This window comes from Panthera onca, chromosome C1, assembly GCF_046562875.1.
Source record: "Panthera onca isolate mPanOnc1 chromosome C1, mPanOnc1 haplotype 2, whole genome shotgun sequence".
In the NCBI taxonomy this organism is placed as follows: domain Eukaryota; kingdom Metazoa; phylum Chordata; class Mammalia; order Carnivora; family Felidae; genus Panthera; species Panthera onca.
The window spans coordinates 123,937,390-123,961,350 of NC_138346.1; the positions used below are offsets into that span (position 1 = coordinate 123,937,390).

Sequence of the window (23,961 nt, forward strand, 5' to 3'; positions counted from 1 at the left end):
ACCCCCCCCCCCCCAAAAAAAAAAGAAAAAGTAGTTGACTCATGTTTGATTTCATTTATTTCAGTTATACTTGTGTGATTTGTACTGGCTTCCTTTTTTTAGGATTTTATTTTATTAAAAATTTTTAAAAATGTTTATTTCTTTTGAGAGAGAGAAAGTGAGCAAGGGAAGGGGCAGAGAGAGAGAATCCCAAGGAGGCTCTCTGCTAACACGGAGCTCGAACCCACAAACTGTGAGATCATGACTTGAACCTAAACCAAGAGTCTGATGCTTAACTGACTGAGTCACCCGGTGCCCCCAAATTTTATTTTTAAGTAATCTCTACACTCAACGTGGGCCTTGAACTCACAACCCTGAAATCAAGAGTCTTCTGCTCTGCTGACTAAGCCAGCCAGGTGCCCCTTACTAGCCTTTAATGTAAAATGTGCTTCTTGGGATTTGCAGTTGTAAATGTTGAAATCTGTGTCCTAAATCTGTGAACTCCTTTTCTCATACTTGACCATAAATATTGGTGTATTGAAGGGTACTGTACTCTTTTGATCCTGTTCTCCCTTGGTAATCATAACTGTGCTTCAGATTTTACCTAGTTGTATGCTGATAGTTCTTTCTACATGCTTCAACTACAGAACTGTGCTAGTTAAACACAGTCTATCCTAAACTTATTCATTGCATTCTGGCTAAAATTACTTTTCCCTCATTTTGAGTAATTGTGTAATTATCCATGAATTACCCATGCTAGAAGCTTGTGAATCATCTAGAATTTCTAATTTTTCCTTTGCTGTGACTACTACCTCTTCATCATGCAGACATTCATTAGGCAATTGATACTGCCTCTAATTTATCCTCTATAGTTCTATTATGACTGCCTTAGTTTAGCCTTAATTATTTTATTACTAATGATCAGCCTTTTAGTTAGAGAGCTTCTTTAACATAGGTTTTAAGGGCATGGCTTATAGATTCATATGTTGGGGTTTCAGATCTTACCTACCTCTGCCATTTACATTGTCCTGTGACCTTGAGAGCATTACCTGATTTCTCTGAAGCTCAATTTCCTCACCTTTGAAGTGGGGATAATAATTGATCCTATTTTACAGAAGTGTTATGAGCATTCACCGAACTAATATATAAGAATTTCACACTAAATACCAACTGGTCTTACAGTAAAACTTTGTATTAATGCAAATTTAGATATAATTTGATTATGCTTGTTTTCTGTCCTCAGCACAACCTTCATTCTCAAACGGTCAGATTAAAATTCTTGCTGGGGTGAGGGCAGAAGTACAGGGTAGAGCACAGTTGGTCTGGGAAACATAAGACAGGGGATATGTGGTAGCAAAGAGTCCCTATTTCCCCAGTAGTCTTTTTTTTGTGAATCAGTCAGTTTTTGTGAATCAAACTGAAAAAATGGTGGCAGCCAATAGAGGTACTTAGAATTCCTGCTGATATTTTAGAACAGTTGTTTTAAAAAAAAATGTCTTTAAACATTTAAACCTTTAAAAAGGTCTTTACTAACACTTGAACATGGTACCAAACTGCAGTCTTCACTTCAGACACTTGTTATTGGCTGGCTAAGAAAGTGTACACAGTCATATCTGTTTTCAACAACTGGACTGTATTTTATACATTTGAATTTTGATGCCCTCATTTATTTTTGTTAAGGCAAGATTTTACTTTATTTTTTAATTGACATTTTATCACTCAGTTTTGTCTTCATAGTGTATATAGAATGATTTGTCAAACTGTCATTTGATTATAATAGAATATATTATTGTAGCTCAGTGTTTTAATTTTATGTTTTTTATCTCCCTAAATTAATATTTACACCTGTACATATTTACTTTTAACTCATGCATATTTAGATATCAAAATGTGTATTAATGATTTTGCTAATTATTTTTTTGCATCTCACTTCTAAATAGTTTTCCATGGTCTTTTTTTTTTTTTTCTTCCCTCTTCAAAGTAAGCTCTATGTCCGATGTGGGCCTCAAACCCCAAGATCAGGAGTTGCATGCTCTAGTGACTGAGCCAGCCAGGCACCCCTAAGTATTTTTCCATGTTCTTAAAGCCGGTAGTAGGTTAAACTGTATAAAATTACCATATTTGCAGGTCATAAGTGGTCTAAAATTGGCGGTTTTATATAGTTGAATTTAATGCTTTATTCTTGTAGCAATGAGCAGTATTGTTATATGTCTGAAAATTTAATTTGCTTTTACTCTTGAATAGTTACCAGCATATAGATTGTTAAGTTGATTTATTTTCTCTAAAAGCTTTTAAGATACTATTCCTGTTATCTTTTTGTATTGTTTTTTACTAATTAGGTCTGCTGTTGGTCTGATTGTCTTGTAATATTAGCAATTATTAAGAGTTTTTCCTCCATCTTTGCAATGTTTAGGTGTGGATTTATTTTTATTTATCCTGTTCAGGACTTGTATTGTGGTATGAGGGGTCATTTCTTCAGTTCTGAAATTCTCAGCCATTATCTTCTTTTAAATAGCATCTGTACCTCATTTCCTTCATGAACTTCTGGAACTTCAACACATACTGGAGTTTCTCATTCAGTTCTTTAGTTTTCTCAATTTACTCTCTTCTGTAGTTTCTTCTCTCTTTAGCTCTGTGCTGAATTCTGTGTGATTTTTTTTCATATCTGTCTTCTACTTGATTTTCTTTTCCATTCTCTCTTGCTTACTATTTAACTTGTGTTTTGAGTTTATTCAATGAGTGTATTTTATTTCTCTTTGATTCCTTTTTAGCTCTATTTTCATAGATTCTGTTTGACCCTTTATCGAAGTATTTTACACATATTTTTGAAGTCTTTTTCAGATTGTTTTATTTTTTATGAGTTAGGTTGTTATTTATTGCTTTATTGTGTTGGTTGACTCACTCTAATAGTATTGGAGTAATAGTATTGGAGTAATAGTTTCTTCATGCATTGTAATTTTATGTATGAGCCTACCTTCACTTGGTGTCCTGTCCCACTTGTGCCTTGGGTTGGGAGGTGTTCTAATGAGATAGTTTTGTGTGTTTGCAAGGTTTCAGAGAAGCTTCATTTTGTTGTTGTTGTTCAGTGAATATGTGAATTCACCTAACTAGGAATCCCAGGACGAGAAGTAGATACAAGGCAAAGATAATAACTTCTGTTTTATGTACATTTTGTTTAGAGTTGATTAAAGAAGAGGTTCTTTTTTTTTTTTTTAATTTTTTTAATGTTTATTTTTGAGAGAGAGAGACAGAGTGCAAGCAGGGAAGGGGCAGAGAGAGAGGGGGGACACAGAATCTGAAACAGGCTCCAGGCTCTGAACTGTCAGCACAGAGCCTGATGCGGGGCTCAAACTCAGGAACTGTGAGATCATGACCTGAGCTGAAGTTGGACGCTTAACCGACGCACCCAGGCACCCCAAGAAGAGGTTCTAAATAAGAACTTGAACTTAGGGTAGAGAACAGAAGAGAAATGTTGGCTTCAGCCCTGAGGAGAATGACCAGTATGTTGGACTGAATTCCTTGGGCTCCTTCTTACTCATGGTGGATTTACCATTCAGTGTTTGTTTCCTTTCCTTTCCTTTCCTTTCCTTTCCTTTCCTTTCCTTTCCTTTCCTCTCTTTTCTCTTTTCTCTTTTCTCTTTTCTCTTTTCCTTTCCCTTTCCCTTCCCTTCCCTTCCCTTCCCTTCCCTTCCCTTCCCTTCCCTTCCCTTTTCTTTCTTGGTTCATTTATTTATTTTGAGAGATTGAGAGAGAGAGAGAGAGAATCCGAGGAGAGAGAGACAGACAGACAGAATCCGAGGCCCAAACTCAGGAACTGCAAGATCATGACCTGAGTGAGATCAAGAGTCAGACGCTTAACCAACTGAGCCACCCAGTTGCCCCTTCCACTCAATGTTTCTGAAGTCCCAGGAAAACTGGGGCCAAGACATGAAGCAGGGCTGGAGGTTACATCATGAACTTCCCCATAGTCATCCAGCACTAGACAGATTTCCAGTTTAGGATAAAATGTTATAACACAGGAATGGCCAGAAGGAGGAGATGTGTAGGACCAGGTATGCGGGAAGGGGTGCCACACTTCCCTCTGAGGAAGCTCTGAGTGTGCCTTTCCTTTAATCTCGATGAGTTTACTAGTTTCTTGACTTGGCCTTTCTGTGTACTGTACAGATAGCACAAACTTTGCTTATGTATCTATGTATAAAGCTTATTTGGTATTCTGACTTCTTGTGGGTGACTCCAGAGCTGGGAAAGATTTTAGGGTGAGGGCACTCAAAGCCTGCCCCATGGCTTTCTTGAAGGAGTTCAGGTTCACCCCTTAATCTTTGTCTTACTTCCTGTTGAAAGTAGTGGTACTTGTAACCCCTGTGTCCCACTTGCATCTGTTGATGCCTGACCACTTGAGCTTTGAGTTCCCTTTCGTTTCTGGCACTTCAAAGTTTTGCCCTTTAGGTTGTGGACTCAGTTATACATTTTTCAAAGTACATTTTAGTTTGTTATATTTTAGCTATTTTTGTGTTTAACCATTTCGGGTGGTGTTTCCATATCTGCCTAGTCATCCATCTTGGATGGAAGTCCACAACAACTTATTAAAACTAAATTCCACCTAATACTGTGGAGATAAACTAGTTTGTAGGCTTGTGTAGTTTGGCCTTTTAAAAAGAATCCTCCTCTGTCTTCCCCATAATTACACATTGTAATAAATTGGCATTTAAAAATAATCTAATAGGCCTGAATGAGCCTCTCAGAACTTGAACTTTGGAGTCATGAAATCAGTTCTAGGGATATTGTGCAGAAAAGTGGTCAGCAACTTTGGCTTTGGCTTTTGGGTTTTAGTTTTGTATAATGACCTAAACTCGGCATGACAGCACTCAGTGATTGAGTTAGGAACAAGCACACTCATCTGATCTATACTAATTACAAGGGCATACTTATAAACTCAAATGGAAAATGGCTCTCATGTTCAAAGTAAACATTCATACACTTTTAAAGTTTATTGAATAAATAAAAAAACAGATAGCAGAAAGATTCCTGGAGAACCTTCAACTCTTGTGTTGGTGGTAAGACAGACACCTTGGCTGCTGGGTAATCGGTCAGGTGTAAGTAGTCAGCCTAGGAATGGGGTTTGCTGATGTCTGCAGACTTGAATTTACTCCCTTCTCTCTCATTGGAACTTCTTTCATGCCTCAAATTTCTTAATTCTAAGCTTGTCTGAAAATCTTTATGGCAAATAAGAGTCTTTCTGAGATTGATCTCTCCACTCCTTGTGTACTCTTGGTTGGGTTTCCTCTGCAGTGTTCATATCCTTTGGCTTCTACATTTCTTGAAATTGCATGTGTATTGATTTGTGTGCTTTGCTACTTCTATCCCCTTACTTAATCTTTTTGGATATATATATTTTTTTATTAAAAATTTTTTTTAATGTTTATTTTTTGAGACAGAGAAATACGGAGCATGAGCAGGGGAGGGGCAGAGAGAGAGAGGGACACAGAGTCCGAAGTAGCTACAGACTCTGAGCTGTCAGCACAGACCCTGATCTGGGGCTTGAACCCACGAACTGTGGATCATGAGCTGAAGTTGGACACTTAACCTACTGAGCCACCCAGGCGCCCCTATGTTTTTCATTATAGGGAGAGAGAGAATGAGTGGGGGAGAGGGGCAGAAGGAGGGAAGGAGAGAGAGAATCTTCAGCAGACTCCACAGTCAGCATGGAGCCCAAAGCAGGGCTCTATCCCACAACCCTGGGTTCATGACTTAAGCCAAAATCAAGAGTCAGATGCTTAACTGACTGAGCCACCCAAATGCCCCTGTATATTGTTTTTATCTTCCACATTCTTTCATATTATTTTAATGGAGGCTTGGGATGAGAAATAGATGAATTTTTGTTGTCATAAACTGTGATGTTAGCTTGCCAGATTAAAGTAAAACTTTTAAGAATCTGATAATTATTTTAGTGAGTTCAAAAAAAACAGACTTCGGACAAAGTATTCATATACACAGGTATAAGAGATACTTTAATAATGAGTTTTTCTTGCTCAGAACAGAATGTCTCTTCATCATTTGTATCCTTCAACTATATGTATATGTGGACCTTTTTCTTTTAAAGTCTCCCCCCACCACCGCCATTTGTGAACTTTGCTCTTGCTGTTCTTAGTTTGCATACTGTTTCTTCCTTTCCTAGTTGAGTTTGAGGTCACCCTCAGACCTCATGGTTTACTGGAAGGACTCACAGGATTCAGAAAAAGTGTTATTTTCATGGTTGCATTTTATTACAGGGAAAGAGGAAATAGATTAAATTTAGTAAAGGTGCATGGTGTGAAGTTCAGGAGAAAATAGGTACAAGCTTACACATCTCTCCTTTCAGTGGAGTTGTGTGGGAGAAGCTTAGTTTTAGAGTAACTATGTGTGACAATATGCAGGAATATTGCCAATCTGGAAAGCTTACCTGAGCCCCCATGTCTAGAGTTTTTATTGGGGCATTGTCACAAAGGGGTGGATCCTCCATGGAATCCACATTACCTACTGAGACTCTTGTCACCCTCTGAGGTCATACTGAATACGGCCTCAGGCATACAAAAACAGTCTTATCAGGCAGAATATTCCAAGAGTTAGAGGTCATCTCACAGGAGCCATTTGAGGGCCAGTATTAGAGATAGGCTTTCCTTAGGAATGTACAGGATTCGAGGAACCAGGGTCAGCAAAGTAAACTGTCCTTCCTGCACACTAGTAACAGAATGAATTTTTCAAGACCATGTATAAGTGTAACCTCTAAAGTGAAAACTTAATTTATTGTAAGTTAGTTGCTCACATATTTTTGCCCCTACAGTTACTTGTACTTATCTCCTTTGTAGTTTTGTTATATACTCTGTTTCTTGACAGGTTTGTAATTTATGCTGTCTTAAATGTGGAAATATGTATATCCTTTCTCCCCCTTTCTTTTCACCATGCTGTTTCTTTCTTGGATTTGAAAAATTGTTTTTATGTATTTCCTCTGAGCAGGACCTTTGTATGCACTGTGTGTTACATGAACTATGTTTTGGTTTCAAATCTATAACTGAATTTGTTTAAACAGTGTATATGTCTACTGGTAGACTGATACTCCTACTTTTAGAATGACACTATATTTGTTTCTGTTTTCCATTAGAACTACAATATAAGGTTCTGTAATTTGTGTCCTCCCAACTCTTGGGGACTCTTGTTTACATCCTAGTCTGTGTGTGGTGCTTCCTATAGTTGTGTGTGCTATAAGCTATAAAAATTACATACTAGTCTTGCACCCTTTCTTGAAAGTGAGGATTGTGTTGTTGATGCTGTATCCTCAGTTTTATGGCTGACACATAATTAGTTTGTTGTGTTGACTGTGTTGCTATTTTTTAGTTTTTAACTTTAATTTCCATGTGTTAACCGAGCAGGTTTATTTTTTCTGATAGATGCTGGAACACTGGCACGGCACATGTGATCTTTCTTTCCACATGAAAGTGAATGAATTCAAGTAGTTCTGAACCAAGCAGAATTTATAAGATGATGGATCGTGTATTTCTGTTGCTGCTGTAACAAAATTGCCATAAACTTGGTGACTTAAAATAACACACGTTTTAATTTCTTACTATTTTGGAGGTTAAAGTTTGAAATCAGTTTTACTGGGCTACAGTCAAAATATCTGCTGGAGTCAAAGTATCATCAGGTCTGGTTCCTTGCAGAGTCTCTGAGGAGGAGAAAATTCATTTCTTTGCCTTTTTCCACTTACAGTGGCCACTTGTATTTCTTGACTTATTGCTTCATCCCTAAAGCACATTACTCCCGTTCTCTGCTTCTATTACTAGCTACCTTCCACTTGTCTGTACTCTAATCTTATTATTTTTTTTATTCATTTGTGTGTGTGTGTGTGTGTGTGTGTGTGTGTGTGAGAGAGAGAGAGAGAAGAGAGAGAAGAGCACGCGCAAGGAGAAGGAAAAAAAGAGAGAGGGAGACACAAAATCCATAGCAGGTTCCAGACTCTGAGCTGTTAGCACAGAGCCTGAAGTGAGATTCGAACTCATGAACTGTGAGATCATGACCTGAGCCGAAGTCAGACACTCAACTGACTGAGCCACTCAGGTGCCCCTGTCTCCTTTTTATAAGATCACATTTAGAGTCCATCAATACTCTGGGACAGCATATTCCCATCTCAAGAGTCTTAATTTAATCATATCTACAAAGTCGCCTTTGCTGTATAAAGTGATAGGACATATTCCAAGGATTAAGATCTGGATATCTTTGGGAGCCATTATTCGGCCAACACATATTATAATAAAGCACTTTTAGATTTTTTTTTTTTTTTGTATATTAATGTTTGTTTTCTCATCCTAAATAGTATGTCATTTTCCCCCAATGGAATAACTCAGTAGATTATTTTACTCAGCTCTTAATGTTCATTTCTTTGGTCTTGTCTGTGACATACGTGAATGCTTTTCATATGGGCATCATGCACAATTTCTTTATTTTTTCCTGAAGAATATTTTCTAATGTTGTTGTCTTGTGTTGTAGTTGGTGTAATACGGTGCCCAGTATGCCGCCAAGAATGCAGACAGATAGACCTTGTGGATAATTATTTTGTGAAAGATACATCTGAAGCTCCTAGCAGTTCTGATGAGAAATCAGAACAGGTATGCTTCTTAATATTTCTTTATATTCTTACCTTGATACTGAAATGTAAATTATGAGAAACATATGTTCGGATAGTTATGTGATTTAGGGTACTTCAGCTATAGTTAAATAAATGATCCTTATTCTGTTCTGTACCCTTCTACCTAATTAAATGAGATGAAAAGTCTTTACTTATATATATTTTTTGTGTTCTGAGACTTAAATTTACTCACGTGAATGTTTGATATGGAAGGAAAAGGATTTTATTGGAGATAAATGGATAACAAAATATTTAGTGTATTTGAGAGCAGGTCACAGTTTTTATTTTGTGGATTTATATCTTGTAAATTTGATGTAGATCAGTATTTATTTCCACTTTTAGGTATGTACTAGTTGTGAAGACAATGCAAGTGCAGTTGGCTTTTGTGTAGAATGTGGAGAGTGGCTGTGTAAGACATGTATTGAAGCACATCAGAGAGTAAAATTCACTAAAGATCACTTGATCAGGAAGAAAGAAGATGTCTCAGGTAAGAATAGAAGCAGTTTTAATGATTGAGCTACCATTAATCTTCCTCTTTTACCTCATAGCATTTCTACTTATTCTTTATATGCTTTGGACATAAATATTAATAAGAATTTAGAACGTGAGATACAATTTTTGTTTAGTTTAAAAATATATGTTTTATTTTACTACAGAGTCTGTTGGAGCATCTGGTCAGCGCCCTGTTTTCTGCCCTGTACATAAACAAGAACAGTTGAAACTTTTCTGTGAAACATGTGATAGATTGACATGTAGAGACTGTCAGCTATTGGAACACAAAGAACATAGGTACAGAAGTCATCATTGTTTAACAAGAAATACTATAAAAATGTTTTATAAAATTATCACTCTTAAATATTTATTTCATAATTTTGTCAGCATTGTATTCTCAATTTCATATATTTTCTTAAAGCAGATATGTGTTTAATTATTTAATGGTTTCCACATTCATATCTAATTACCTTATGAATATCCGTTAAAAATGTATCATGACATTTGGGTTTGCAAGAAAGGAATTGCATTATTTCTTTTATTTGCTTTGCCTCTGGTTCAGATCAGCTTTCTTCAAGTAGACTGTGGTATTTAGGCTCTGGGCTGTAATCTTAAAAGGTAATCTTCCTGTGGGTATGGCCAGCTGATACACATTTTAACATCAAAGGATAATTATACTGATTTCATGTTAGATATAAATCCCTTAGTTTTCTGCAAATTGCTTAAGTATCTAAGTAAGCATAGTTACTAATTCTTTAATACATAATTTTCTATTTCAACCCTGTTATACCCTCAGAATTCAATAGTATTCACTTACAATCAGTCTATTAGATTTGAACTATTCTAGAAATGTACTGAAATTCTAGCCAGGAGTATAACAGTCCTCCAGCAAATTTCCCAGTTTCTATTAAATTGTATTATCATTTAAAAGATGGTCTTGCTTACCATAGTCCAGCATTTTCTTTCTTTCTTCCCCCCCCCCCACCCTTTTTTTTTAAGTTTACTGATTTTGAGAGAGAGAGAGAGACAGTATGAGTTGGGGAGGAACAGAGAGAGAGGGAGAGAGAGAAACCCAAGCAGACCCTACACTGTCAGTGCGAGCCCAGTGTGGGGCTTGAACTCACAGACCATGAGATCATGACCTGAGCTAAAGTCAGACATTTAACCACCTGAGCTACCCAGGTGCCCTAGTCCAGCCTTTTCTAAAGTGTTCTTCTTATAACACCTCTGCTAATTTGATAGAAATAGGTTTTATGAATCTCCTGCCAAAAAAGGGTAGCTTAAGTTGGATTAACCACATTGAAATGTGTTTCTTTTTTTTTTTTAATTTTTTTTTTTTTAATGTTTATTTATTTTTGAGACAGAGAGAGACAGATCATGAATGGGGGAGGGACAGAGAGAGAGGGAGACACAGAATCGGAAGCAGGCTCCAGGCTCCAAGCCATCGGCCCAGAGCCCGACGCGGGGCTCGAACTCACGGACCATGAGATCGTGACCTGAGCTGAAGTCGGACGCTTAACCGACTGAGCCACCCAGGCGCCCCGAAATGTGTTTCTTAACTGTAGGATATCTTAGTGCTTTTAATTCCTTGGGTTCATTGGAATTCATTAGAATCCTCTTACAGAGGGAATATATTAATCTTAATAGCTAACAATTACTGCATCTGTAGTTTGTGTGAGGCACTTCTCAAAATGCTGCATGTTTGTTTGTGTAACTCATACCAACTACCCATGAAGTGTTGGTACTGGCATGGCAACTGTTTTAAAGGTGAGGGAGCCCGCTTACAGAAAGCTTCAGTAATCTGTACAGGGTGTCGCCATAGGGGATAGAGCCTGGGTTTGAACACAGGCAGTTGGATCTGTTTTCAGTCCGTATGCTCATTTTCTTCCATATGGTATATAGAATATAGTCACAGTATATGGAATCTCTCACACTTGATCACAGGTAAAAAATAATGATCTTTGTTCTTTTTTAAGGCATCATTCATTGTTATACAGGACTTTTGTGTAGAATTGCTTCTTTAAATCTTTATATCCTTAATTTGTCCCCAAATTTCATCTTACCTGTAGGTTGGCTACTGCTTCACTTGAAGTGGCTAATCTTGTGGATGCCTTCACCTCAGGGCCAAATTTTATTTACCATTGTTTGTTTTGTAATAATCTCAGACATTAGATTACCATTCTCACAGCTGCAGTCAGATCTTTGAGCTCTTGGGTTACTTAGGGCTTTTCAAATTGTTGGTGAGAAGAAAAAAGAGAAGGAAGATGGCATCCATTTTCACAAGAAAGAATAGCTTCAATGGTCTCTCCTTCAGAGTTTAACCCTGGCTGGTCCTTCTTTTTTCCTCATCATTTTCCTTTGCCACTTATTTTCAAGTGCTAATTATCTCTTGAATGTTTGCTCCCTTTTCTTTAGTTCACACTCTGTATGTTTTCCAGGATAGACTATTACAGAACCCTTGTCATTGGACTTAAGACCCTAGGTTCCTGTTACTGCAACACAGGTAGAGTTGGTCTCTCAGCTCTGAGTTTTACCTTGTCAAATTGATTGTGTCCACATTGCTGCCAGGATTATTTTGCTAAAATAGAGTCCCTCCCTACCCTTCAACCCATTTTATTTTTTAATTTTTTTTAAAAGATTTTATTTTTATGCAATCTCTATACCCAATGTGGGGCTCGAACTCACAGCCCCAAGATCAAGAGTCATTACCAACTGAGCCATTCACCCCCCTCTTTTTTTTTTTTTTTTTTTTTTTAATGTTTGATGTTTATTTATTTTTGAAGGAGATAGAGGCACAGCATGAGTGGGGCAAGTGCAGAGAGAGAGAGAGAGAGGGAGACATAGAATCCGAGGCAGGCTTTAGGCCCCGAGCTGTCAGCCCAGAGCCTGATGCGGGGCTCGAATCCACGAACTGTGAGATCATGACCTGAGCTGAAGTCGGATGCTCAACTGACTGAGTCACCCAGGCACCTAACCGCCCCCCCCCCCCCCGGCCCCCGCCCAGGCACTCTCTTATAGCACTCTCACCCCCTTTTTAAAAACACCCTTTAGTGGCCCCCCATAACTAAAGTTTCAAGTCTTCAATATAGCTTACAGTATTGAGTCATTCTAGAGTCTTTTCATCATCTGTACAAAGTTAGGAGACCTACCTGTACAAAGTTAGGTGGCCCGCAAGACTGCCTTTACTTTTGACATCAACTGCAGATTGCAGTAAGAACTCTAAAGGGAAAAGAGCGTGCAGTTCAGCTCCTTGATATGATTTGTCATTACCATCTTCAATTAGAGTTGTAGCCTTCTTTTTAAAAAAAATTTTTTTTTAAATGTTTTATTTATTTTTGAGACAGAGAGAGACAGAGCATGAGCAGGGGAGGGGCAGAGAGAGAGGGAGACACAGAATCTGAAGCAGGCTCCAGGCTCCGAGCTGTCAGCACAGAGCCTGATGCAGGGCTCGAACTCACAAACCGCGAGATCATGACCTGAACTGAAGTCGGAAGCCCAACTGACTGAGCCACGCAGATGCCCCTAGAGTGATAGCCTTCTAAACAAGATGCTGTCTGCTTACCTTGGAACTGCTATCCAGAAACCAAACAGTTTGCACGCTCTCTCCCTCTCTTTTAAATTTAAATTTATTATTTAGTTTTGAAGTGTAGTTGACAACTGAGCAGCTCTTTTTTGGTTATTAGAGAGCTGTTCATAGGGCACCACCCATGTGATTCTAGGATTTAGCAACTCCTTGCGTGGTTTCAGAGTCATACTTAGGGGAAAAGAGGCTGTTTGCTCATAATCAATAAATTCCTCTTTGCATTCTGCTGGTCGCATGTTTCTGTACAAACCATTTCTATTTTATACAGAATTCTTCTGGGCACTGCCTTCCTTAACTGGAGTGTTCTTCTGTCACCCAAGACATGGGTATTTCAGGTTGCAGGGTTATTTTATGTCCTTCAATCATAGAGTCAGTCTCTGTTAATGTCCAACAGTAAGCTAGTAATTTTCTATCAAATGGCATACATTTTACCATGGTATCCAGAAATTTTCTGGTCCAAAATCCCAATGGTTGCTGCTGAGTGGCACTCCCAGGCCTTTGCCATAAGCTCTAGTCTACATAAGTATGTGTTGCTGACAGTCCCCAAATCATGTCTAACTGGATCATAGGGACCCAAGAACATTGGGAGAGAGACTGTTTTTTGTAGTTCAGACATGGCCTGCCTTTGTTCAGGATCCCATTCAAATACAGCCTTTTCTGGTTAGTTGTATTTATTGGTGCTACTAACCATTACCGGGTGTGGAATATGTGTCCTTCCGAATTCAAATATGGCAACCAAATGTTAGGTTTCTTGTTTAGTTCTAGGGCTAGGTGGCAAAAACTACTTTTCTTCTTCTATGGAATGTAAATGGTGGCATCTGCTTAGGTTATTCTTAAGAATTTCACCAGTTTGGGCAGGTCCTTGGACCTGTTGGATTTATCAACAGCTTCTTTTGGTCATGTGTGTCCTTATTGCATTAGGTCAGCCCTACCTTTATCTTTAGTTTGTTATATTGTCATGGTATCATCAAGATAGTGTATCCCTTCTAACTCCATCATACCAGTAAGCTGGTGAATTGAAATCACCCTGTGGCAATATAGTAAATGTAAATCGGGGTGCTTTCATGTGAAGGAAAATTGCTCTTGGCGCTTTTTTTTTTTTTTTTAAGATTGAAGCAGAGAAAAAAACATTTGCAGGATCAGTCACTGAGTAGCACTCTCTTACAGTCTGCTATATGTTTCTTTTTCTAGTATTTAAGTCATACCAGGGACTGCTGATGTTATGGGGGCACTACTTTATTCAAGCTTTAATAGTCTACTGTTAGTCTTGATGAGCCATCCACTTTTGTCACAGGCTACCTACACATTGTTGTTCAGGGAATTCATTGGTGCCAGCGTTCTAGCTTATAATTTGTCATTAGAGTGGTAATCTCTTTGTCCACCAGGTATCATATACTGTCTCAAATTTCTGTGGGCTCAGACAGTTTCAGTGGTTCCCATTTTAGCATGCCTAGTCAAGCCTGGTCTTAAGGTGATAAATTTATATGCCTTCTCTTTTATAATACCAGTCAGACACATTATCCATCCCAATAATACATTCATGTAAAGGAGATGTAACCACTTCACAGTCTGTTCAGATATTCCAATTTTCATCCAATTTTTTTTTACCTTAATTCTGTTAACTATTGCCACTCAACCCAGTCTAACTGTAGGTCCCCATTAGAACTTTGACAGGTTTTAGAACTAGAGCGCTTTGGGCCCTCATATTAAGGAGTCCCAGAAATGTCTCTTATCCATCCCCTGCCTCTGTCCACACAAGTGCAAATTGCTGTGGTTCTCTAGTTACGGGCTGAGTCAGAAGAGCCTGGCCTCTCCTTAGGTCTTCAATTTGATTAGTTAATAGGACATTTGCTTGCCCTTGGCAATTCCAGGTCAGGGTTTTCATTGTCCTCTTTGTCCTCTGGCTTTTAAATTTTCTCAAACTTGGGGTAAATACAGCAGAGTTCTGTAGGGCTTTTTAATATTGAGGAGCATCAGCTCTCATTGGTCTATCCAACCTCTAGTCATGCTAAATTAAGATCTTTGTTTCAGCTCTATCAATGTCTGCTTTATTCATCCCATTTTTAAATAGCCATCTGAAGATTTCCATCCTACTGTGTTAAATCCCTTGACTCTCCCCTTTGTCTTTCTCTGTTTTTTTTTTAATGAATCTCTAATTTTCTTACCATCTGTAAGATGCATAATAGGAATCTGAGACCGTAAATCCATTAAGGCTTTTCAGATCATTGCTAGATTTTGCAGCAGTAAAGTTACACAGGGTGCCCATGTAAGAGTCCCCCTTAATCACAGTATTTACTATGACCTCAGTGAGAGGCATGCCCAGTAGGTGAATATCCTGGTTTCATAATGCCAACCCAGCATGGCTTGCATAAGCAGCATATCGGCCACTTCTTCTGGGGAATTCCACTTGACATTTATAGTAGAAGGACAGTCCTCCATTTCAGGGTCAGCAAACATTATGGGGTCATTTATCTAGTCCACTGGGCTAGCCGTGTCCTTGGGAATGACCTCCTGTGTGTCTGAATTATGTATAGCCATCTGTGGTTGTTCACTGTGATTGTGGTAGGGAGTTGTCGGTCCTGCATCAATTCAGACGTTGCTCTTCTATTCTGCACCATTCAAAACCAATGATGCTTCCTCTAGGTGATCACTCTCACAATATTTTAGTAGCTTCAGGAAGCCTCAGTCTACAAAATGAGGCATTCCTTTGTATTATAATCTCTAGTTTCATTAGTTTCTTGGTTTTCTCTTTCTCAACCTGGACTGCATTCTTTGATCAGAACTCATAGAGGTATTCTCTCTCTGTTTTCCCAGCATACTTTTTCCCTTTGGAGTGGCCCTGAGGCTACTAGTGGCCATAGTTCAGACTTGACTGAAACCTAAGCTTTGCCCAGTATCAGGATCTGTCCTAATACACTTTCATTTTAGTTACTACAAAATCAGTAACCAAGGGATTGTATAATTGGCTTGCTTATTAGTTTACATTTTCTTATTTATCCAGTGAGTCAACTCCTAGGGAGTTGGGTCTGCCTTTCTAAATTCCATCGGTAACTTACCTCTAGTAACTTCAGCTGCAATTCCATACCATGAGTTACTAGGTAGTCATCTAGGAATCAAAGGCTCATAAACCCCTGTCCTCTCATCCTTCCTTTTCCCAGACCACATGTTTCAGTGAGTCAGGATCATTTTAGTGAATCCCATTTCTGATACCAACTGTGAAGTTAGAGAACAATCCATAAGTGCTCCCTAACTTTTGAAATCAAATGCAGCATTTGAGGAGCCCCCCAGCCACCCTTCTGACACCCATTGCAAGTTCAGGATTTCCTGAATCTACCATCAAATTCAGTAATTTACTGGAATTGTTAGATAATTTGCTAGAACTCACTGAAAGTTGTTATACTGATGGTTACATTTATTGTAATGAAAGGATACAGATTAAAATCATTCAAGGGAAAGACGCGTGGTGCAGAGTCAGAGTCTAGGAGTGTTCCAAATGTGGAGCTTTCAGTTTTCTCTGAGTGGAATCTTGGACATAACTAACTCTTCTCAGCAATGATGTATGACAGTATGCATGGAATATTGCCCAATAAGGAGGCTCATCTGACCCTGGGTGCCTAGAATTTTTATTGGAGCTCTGTCATGTAGAATATGGTTCACTGTCGATGTGACTGACCTGTCTCTAGCCCCTCCTGAGGTTGAGCTGACACCATGTGACCTGAAGCCCCCTGTAAATCATATCTTTAGCGTATAGCCTAAGGCACCAGGTAAAGTTTTATCAGGTAGTACATTTCAGTACTCCTGGTAGTTGAAACAAAAGCCAGACCCCTTTTTGATAAGGGTGAACTCATTTTTACAGTTTGTTAATTCCCATTTGTGCTCTTATACTAGCGTATCCCCTGTTTTAAACTAAATCTGCCTTTACAAATGCTATTTCTTAAATTGTAACACATCTTCCTTATCTGTCAGAAATATTTAACCTTAAAACCAGTTCACTTTTGCTGTGTTTTCTTCACCAACACTTTTTGTTTCATCTTTCTCACTCCTTTTCCCTGCCTGGACATTAAGGCCTTTTAGGACTAGTTCTTCAAGGGGCTCACTTTCCTGTATGCTCATTAAGTTTTTAAAAGATGATCAAGTCACTTGGTTACCCACCTCTTCTTGAGTCAGTTATGCATGCGATTGTGATAATTTATATTTTCTTAGAAAATCATCTGTTTAGTAGAAATTTTAAAAACATATTCACTTAGAATTAAACAGCATTAAGATTTTACAAAAATAAGGTTATATCTCTTGTTAATAATGTTGTATAGCTGAATTTATTTCCTTTTTCCTTATAAGCCTGGCCATAGGTTTGATTGTTTAAAAAAAATTTTTTTTAATGTTTATTTATTTTTGAGGCAGAGAGAGACAGAGCATGAACAGGGGAGGGTCAGAGAGAGAGGAGACACAGAATCTGAAGCAGGCTCCAGGCTCTGAGCTGTCAGCACAGAGCCCGATGCGGGGCTCGAACTCATAGACCGTGAGATCATGACCTGAGCCGAAGTCGGAAGCTCAACCAACTGAGCCACCCAGGAACCCCTAGGTTTGATTGTTTTATTGGTCATTTGAGTTCTTGAAGTCACTTATTCTCCTCTTTAAAAGCATTCTAGTGGCGTGCCTGGGTGGCTCAGTCGGTTGAGCAGACTCTTGATTTCAGCTCAGGTCATGATCTCTCGGTTCGTGAGATCGAGCCCCATGCCCTGCTGACAGCACAGAGCCTTCTTGGGACTCACTCACTGTCTCTCTCTCTCTCTCTCTCTCTCTCTCTCTCTCTCTCCCCCTTTCCCTCTCTCTCCCTCCCCCCCCACCCCCACCCCCACCCCCGTGTGTGTTTCTCTCTCTCTCTCTCTCTCTCTCTCTCTCTCTCTCACACACACACACACACACACACAAAATAAATAAACTTAAAAAAGTGCTCTGATTCTCACAGTTCTCTTATATCTTCATTCTTTCCTTAGCTTAATTTTGTTTTACTTTTCTTAGATTCTTATGTTGAATCTTTAGTTTATCAAAAAAAATTAGTCTCATTCCATAATCATTGACTTAACACGTGTATAATTATAGTTTTGGGGCTCCCCCACCTCCTTTTAAAGATAATTGCTACATATTATAGGGATAAAGAGGATGAACTCTGATGTGTGTGTCTGTGTCTTTTAAATGGCGATAATATAGTACCAACTTTATAAGCTGGCTTATAAGGATTGAATGAGAATTGTACCTATAAAGTGCTTAGCACAATAAGTACTCAGTATCAGTTTAGCTATTATTACTAATATTGTGACCTGTACGTTTTCTTTTTTCTCTCTTTTTAAATACATTTTATAGAGGTCTTTGGTTTTCTTTATGCTTTATGGCTTGGAAGTTGTTCTTAGAAAGGAAAATGGGCGCCTGGGTGGCTCAGATGGTTAAGTGTCTGACTCTTGATCTCAGCTCAGAGACTCTTGATCTCAGATAAAGCTATAGAACTTTATGAAATTTTGTACCTCAGAACATTACATGGTTTCTAGCTATATCATGTTGTTATCCCATCTCCTTCTTATAATTCTGCTCATGATAAATGAATAAAATAAGTATACACTTAAAAAAAAATCAAAAATGAGACGAAGAGACACCAGTGGATATTTCAGTGAATTTTTCAAAAGCTGGGAAATGGATTGAATATTTGGTGGATCTGATAATTGACTTAGTAGAGTTGAATGAACTACAACCCAAGGGTATGTAAAGGAGATATACAAAGAAAGCCATGTGATTTAATTCCCAGAAATCTGCTAAGGATCAGGATTTAGAGGCAATAGGTATCACAAAAGTTGGGCTTATTGTCTTGAGGATATTAGGTCTAGATGAAGAGTAGGGATGAGGTTTATGACTGACATCAGGGAAGGTAAGTGTAAATCTGCATTATACTGTGGGAGCTTCACTTCCCCAGACTTGCTTCCAGATTGCCAGAAGTGACATTTTTTTGTTCAACTTTCCCCCTTTATTTTTTTTTCTGGCCCCCCCCCCCCCCCCCCCCCCGCAATTAGAGGCCTTTTCACTCTCTGGAGAAAATGATCAAAAGAGGTCTTCAAATGTTGACATTTGGGGTTCATTTCTAATTAAAAAGATGAAGCCCACCAGTTCATAAGTTCTGCTCTCACACAGACTCTAAGTAGTTTTTAAGTACAGTAAAACTTGGGATTGTGAGTAATTTTGTTCCGCAAATGTTCTGCAAGACGAGCAAACATTTCTAATAAATTTTGACTTGATAAACGAGCGATGTCTTGCAATACAAGTAGTAGGTGACGCCGAGTACATGATCACAACTGACCCAGTGGTTCTTGAAATTTGCTTTGATATACAAGTGCTTTGGATTACAAGCATGTTGCCTGAACGAATTATGCTCACAAACTAAAAGGTTTTACTGTATATTTGAATGTGAACAGATGAAAGGATCATCCAGCATTTGAGGAGAGCCACCCTCATGTGCCATATGCCATACATTGTGGGCTGTGGTGATAACTCTTCCCTCTTTTGTCTGGCTTCAAATATAGAGACTGGAAAAGCTAAATGTTTCCTTTCTCAGCTTTCCTGGCATTTGGTTAGCTCTGGTCCACAGTTTATGCCCATAAAATACAAATGGAATTCTGCTTAGTTTGTAAGTTTTAAAAGGGACAAATGTTGCTGGTATCAGCCCTTTTCCAGCTTTTTCCTTCCTTGAATTAGGATGTGATGCCTGGAACTGTTGCACCATTATATGCTCATGAAGGTAAAGCCAAGATCATCTGAGAGATTCTAGCTTTGATGTTATTTAAGTAACATCATCAGCTACATTTGGTCTTGTTACACGAGTCTTTATTAGTCACTACAGGTGTACACATTTCTGATTGACACAGCTACCTACATGAAAGAGACCAAGACACTGAAAAAAAGGTCATGAAAAGCATAAGATAATATAGGAATAAAAGGAAATACAAAATCAAAGTTATGACATCCTGAGAGATATGACAAGCTATTGGTCACAAAACAAGGATAGAATCTTTGTAAAAGAATTCATTAAAAGAAGAAATAGCTCCTGGAAGTATGATAGCCGAGGCAAAAATTAATAGGTTTGGTAGATAAATTCTAGTTTGTCTCCTAGAAAATAGAGCAAAAAGAGAAAATAAAAAACAGATAAGAAAATGACAAGGGGCACCTGGGTGGCTCAGTCGGTTAAGCTTCTGACTCTTGACTTCTGCCGAGGTCATGATCTGATCGTTTGTGAGTTCTAGCCCCACGTCAGGCTCTGCACTGTCAGTGCTTGGGATTCTCTGTCTCCCACCCTCTCTCTGTCCCTCCCCCACTTGCTCTCTGTCTCTCTCTCAAAAATAAACATTTTTAAAAAAAGAAAGAAAATGACAAGATACCCAACAGCCAACCAGTATGAATTACAGAAAAAGAAGTGATCAAATAAGTAATTCAAGAAGTTCTCCTAAGAACCTAGCATTGCCAGTCTGAAATGACCCATTTAGTGCCCAGTATGTTGATTAAAAAAAAGACCCACGAAAAAGTATATATCATTATAAACTGACAGTATGTTATGGATTAAAGTGAAGATCAGCAAAGTTTCCAAAGTAGGCAACGTGTAATGAAATGGAAATCTAGATAGGATCTTTATTTTTTTTTTTTAAATTTTTTTTTTTTTTAACGTTTATTTATTTTTGAGACAGAGAGAGAGCATGAACAGGGGAGGGTCAGAGAGAGGGAGACACAGAATCTGAAACAGGCTCCAGGCTCTGAGCTGTCAGCACAGAGCCCGACGCGGGGCTCGAACTCACAGACCGTGAGATCATGACCTGAGCCGAAGTCGGACGCTTAACCGACCGAGCCACCCAGGCGCCCCTAAATAGGATCTTTAAATACAGTAATACCAGGAAATAGAAGATGCTGGAACAGTGATTTTAAAAGTTGGGAGTAGAGAGGGAAAGATTTTCAACTTTGATTTCTATAGCTAAATTTTTTTTTTTTTAAAGATTTTTTTAGGGGTGCCCGGGTGGCTTAGTCAGTTAAGTGTCCAACTTCGGCTCAAGTCATGATCTTATGGACTGTGAGTTTGAGCCCCACGTTGGGCTCTGTGCTGACAGTTCAGAGCCTGGAGCCTGCTTCAGCTTCCATGTCTCCCTGTCTCTCTCTGTCCCTCCCCCACTCACTCTCTGTCTCTCTCTGCCTCTCTCTCAAGAATAAATAAACATTAAAAAAAAAGAAAATATTTTTTTTTATTTTTAAATAATCTGTATACCCAACATGGGGCTCAAACTCAAACCCCAAGATCAAAAGTTGCATGCTCCACCGACTGAGCCAGTCAGGTGCTCTTTCTATAGCTAAAATTATTAAGGTGGGTCAGCATGCAAGGATTCAGAAACTGCTTCCCATGCACCTTTTCCTGGAGAACTATTAGAGAATGTGATCCACAAAAATGTTAGTAAACCAAGAAAGTTAATGTTGAATTGTGGGTGCCAGAATGACAACTGTATAGTAGCTAGATTAACTGAAGCATAAAGACTGAGGATATCTCCAGGAAAAAAATGGAACCACTCTAATATACTTGATATTGTTAGGTCATTTGAAAAATAATATTGACAAATTTTTGACATATCTGGTGGAACATGAGATTTATTAGGGATTAGTAAATTGAAAGTTAAGCAAAGCAGAACAGAGGGCATTCTTTAATTTCCCCCTCTCCCAAAAAAAGTTCTATAAAAAACGAAATTATTCTGATTACATTCCTTGGCTTATCATTGGACAATATTTATATAGTCATTCATTAATTCAGTAAATGCATGCTTGCTGAGTGCTAGGCATGGTATATTTCAGTGACAAAACTATGTAGTCACTGTCAATGAGGACCTAATTTTTCATAGGGTCAAACAGTAAATATATCAGATGCTGATCGTTATAGAGTTTTTTTCTCTATAAAGCTGGGAAACTGGGACAGTGTAGGTGAACATGTGGATGTGTAGGTTTTTATTTTAAATAGGGTGGTTTCAAAAGACTTCCATGTTGAGGTGGGCTTTGAGTGGAGACTGAAGAAGGAATAGGAGCACCCCTGCTTAAACTTGACAAGTCAGGGGAGTGTGTTTCAGCTTCATTATTTTCCATAATTTTATCTTCTGTTTTATCTGTTCTCTCCCCTGCTTCTTCCATCCCCACTGTCACTGTGTCTAGTTTACTTTGTAGCTGTTACAGCATTTTAAAATTCATTGTGAGTAGTTCTTAGGTCTTTGATCTTGTCAGCAAGAGTTTCTCTGGTGTTTTCTGTGCTTTTATTCAAGCCCAGCTATTAGTCTTATGACCGTCATTCTAAATTCTTGTTCAGATATATTGTTTATATCTGTTTTGAGATATCTTGGCTGTGATTTCGTCTTGAACTTCCTTTTGGAAAGAATTCCTCCCGGTTTGTCATTTAGGCTGTTTCTGTTTTTTTTTGTGTGTGTGTGTGTGTGTTGTAAAAGCTTGCTATGTGTCCTGCACCTGTGAGAACTGTATTTAAAAGGGATCATACGCTGTCCAGGGCCTGGCACTTCAGGAGGTGTTTTTGGTGTATGTTGCATGCACTGTTGTTGTGTCTTGGCTGCTCTGTCCCACTGGTCAGTCCTGTACAGAGCTCTTCCTTGCTTGTAGTAGTGGAGGTGTGCTTTGATGTGTTAGCTGAAGTTATAACCCTGGGGGAGGGGGGGGAGGAGAAGGGGCGGCGAGAGCCTGATCCCATAAAAAGAGAAAAATGAAAGGGGAGAAAAGAAGACCAAACAGAGAATCAAAAAACTATAAGGCTAAATCCAGAGAAAGGGAAGGGAAATTAAAGCAGACAGAGAAAAGGTGGAGAAAAAACAGAATAAAAATGCCAGATCAAACAAACGAAAAAGATTAATAAGAATTGACCAAAAATAAATGAGATCTATGAGCCTGATTCCAAAAGAAAAAAAGAAGAGGGTAGAAAGAAAAAGGAAAATAATGAAAGAAGAAAAACAAAACAAAACAGTTGTCTGTTGATACCTGGGACCAGTGGCCATGCTGGTCTGGAGGAGAGGGCATCTGGTTTGCTCAGTGTCAGTCTCCCTCCAGTAGGTTGCTAGGCACGGAGGGTGGGGTTTGGTTACCTACACTGGGGGCCGCTGTGCTGTTCTCTGAAGTCCTACCCTGTTGGCGTTGGGGGGAAAAATGGTGACACCGAGTCTGTCCTCACCGGACCAGGTATCTCAACCCACGCTGTTAGTACAACCCACAGAATACTGGCCGTTGGCTTGCCCTACTCTGCAGTTCTCCTGAGCCTTCTAGGCACTGGGCTGGGATTCAAAACCCGAAGTCTTAAAGGACCCAGCTCTGTGTGGCTCACCTCCCCTGTTCCAGAGTAGGGCCTCTCCACCCTGCTCATAAAAGGCCTTTAGCTTGCACCTGCAGGGTCTTTTGTCCTTGGGGAGGCAATAAACCCTCTTCCCAAAGTACGTGGGGAGAGGGACTGTTCTCTCCCAGCCTGCTCCTGAGATGACTACACCACGCTGTACACTCTGGGGCTGGCTCCCTCCTCCCCAGGAGCACACCAAGGCTCCTGGCTTTGCTCCGGAAAAAGTCCACTTCCAAACATCCCGAGTTTCAGCTCCTAGGGCTGTTTGCAAAAAAGAAACTGTCACTCTCTGTATTTCTTGTTCCCCAGCCGGTAGTCCAGAGAGGTTTTCCTCATGTGCTAACTTGATGCTGCACTTTCACAACCCCTCTCTCTTTCTGTCCCTTTTGTCTCTCCACAGAAAGGGTTCCCTTCCCTCCGTGTCAGTGACATTTTATTTCCTCTAATTCACATACACACACCTCGATCCCATCCAGCTGTCTCCCTCCAACTGTGGAGATCCTTCTGCCACTTCACAGATCGATTTCCTGGGTGTTCCAAGTGATCTGACCTCAATACAGCTGTGTTTGAGGGATGAGGAAAATCCCGGTCTCCTTACTTCTCTGCCATCTTAACTTCCTCCTTGAGGGGAGCATGTTTCAGATAGAGGGAAAGCAACTGCCAGAGGCCAGAGATAGCAGCATACTTGACTTCTTTGAGGAGCTGCATGGTCTGAATGGAATGAACAAGGGAGAGATTGGTATCACGTGAGGTCAGAGGGGCAGAAAGGGCCAACTTATTGAGTTCTTTGTAGGCCATTGGAAGAATGCTGGCTTTTAGTCTGAGTAAGACACTCAAGTTTTGAGCAGTGGA

The 23,961-nt window shown here is 39.2% G+C and overlaps 1 protein-coding gene across 2 annotated transcripts in view; it reads left to right on the forward strand.

The window, feature by feature from the left end:
- TRIM33 (tripartite motif containing 33) overlaps nt 1-23,961 on the forward strand; it is a 130,670-nt gene that overhangs the window by 49,792 nt on the left and 56,917 nt on the right. For both annotated transcript variants that reach the window (XM_060625426.2, XM_060625427.2), the window contains exons 2-4: nt 8,500-8,618; nt 8,981-9,125; nt 9,295-9,427. In XM_060625426.2, coding sequence (XP_060481409.1) covers nt 8,500-8,618; nt 8,981-9,125; nt 9,295-9,427 — 397 coding nt within the window. The remainder of the gene's footprint in view (nt 1-8,499; nt 8,619-8,980; nt 9,126-9,294; nt 9,428-23,961) is intronic.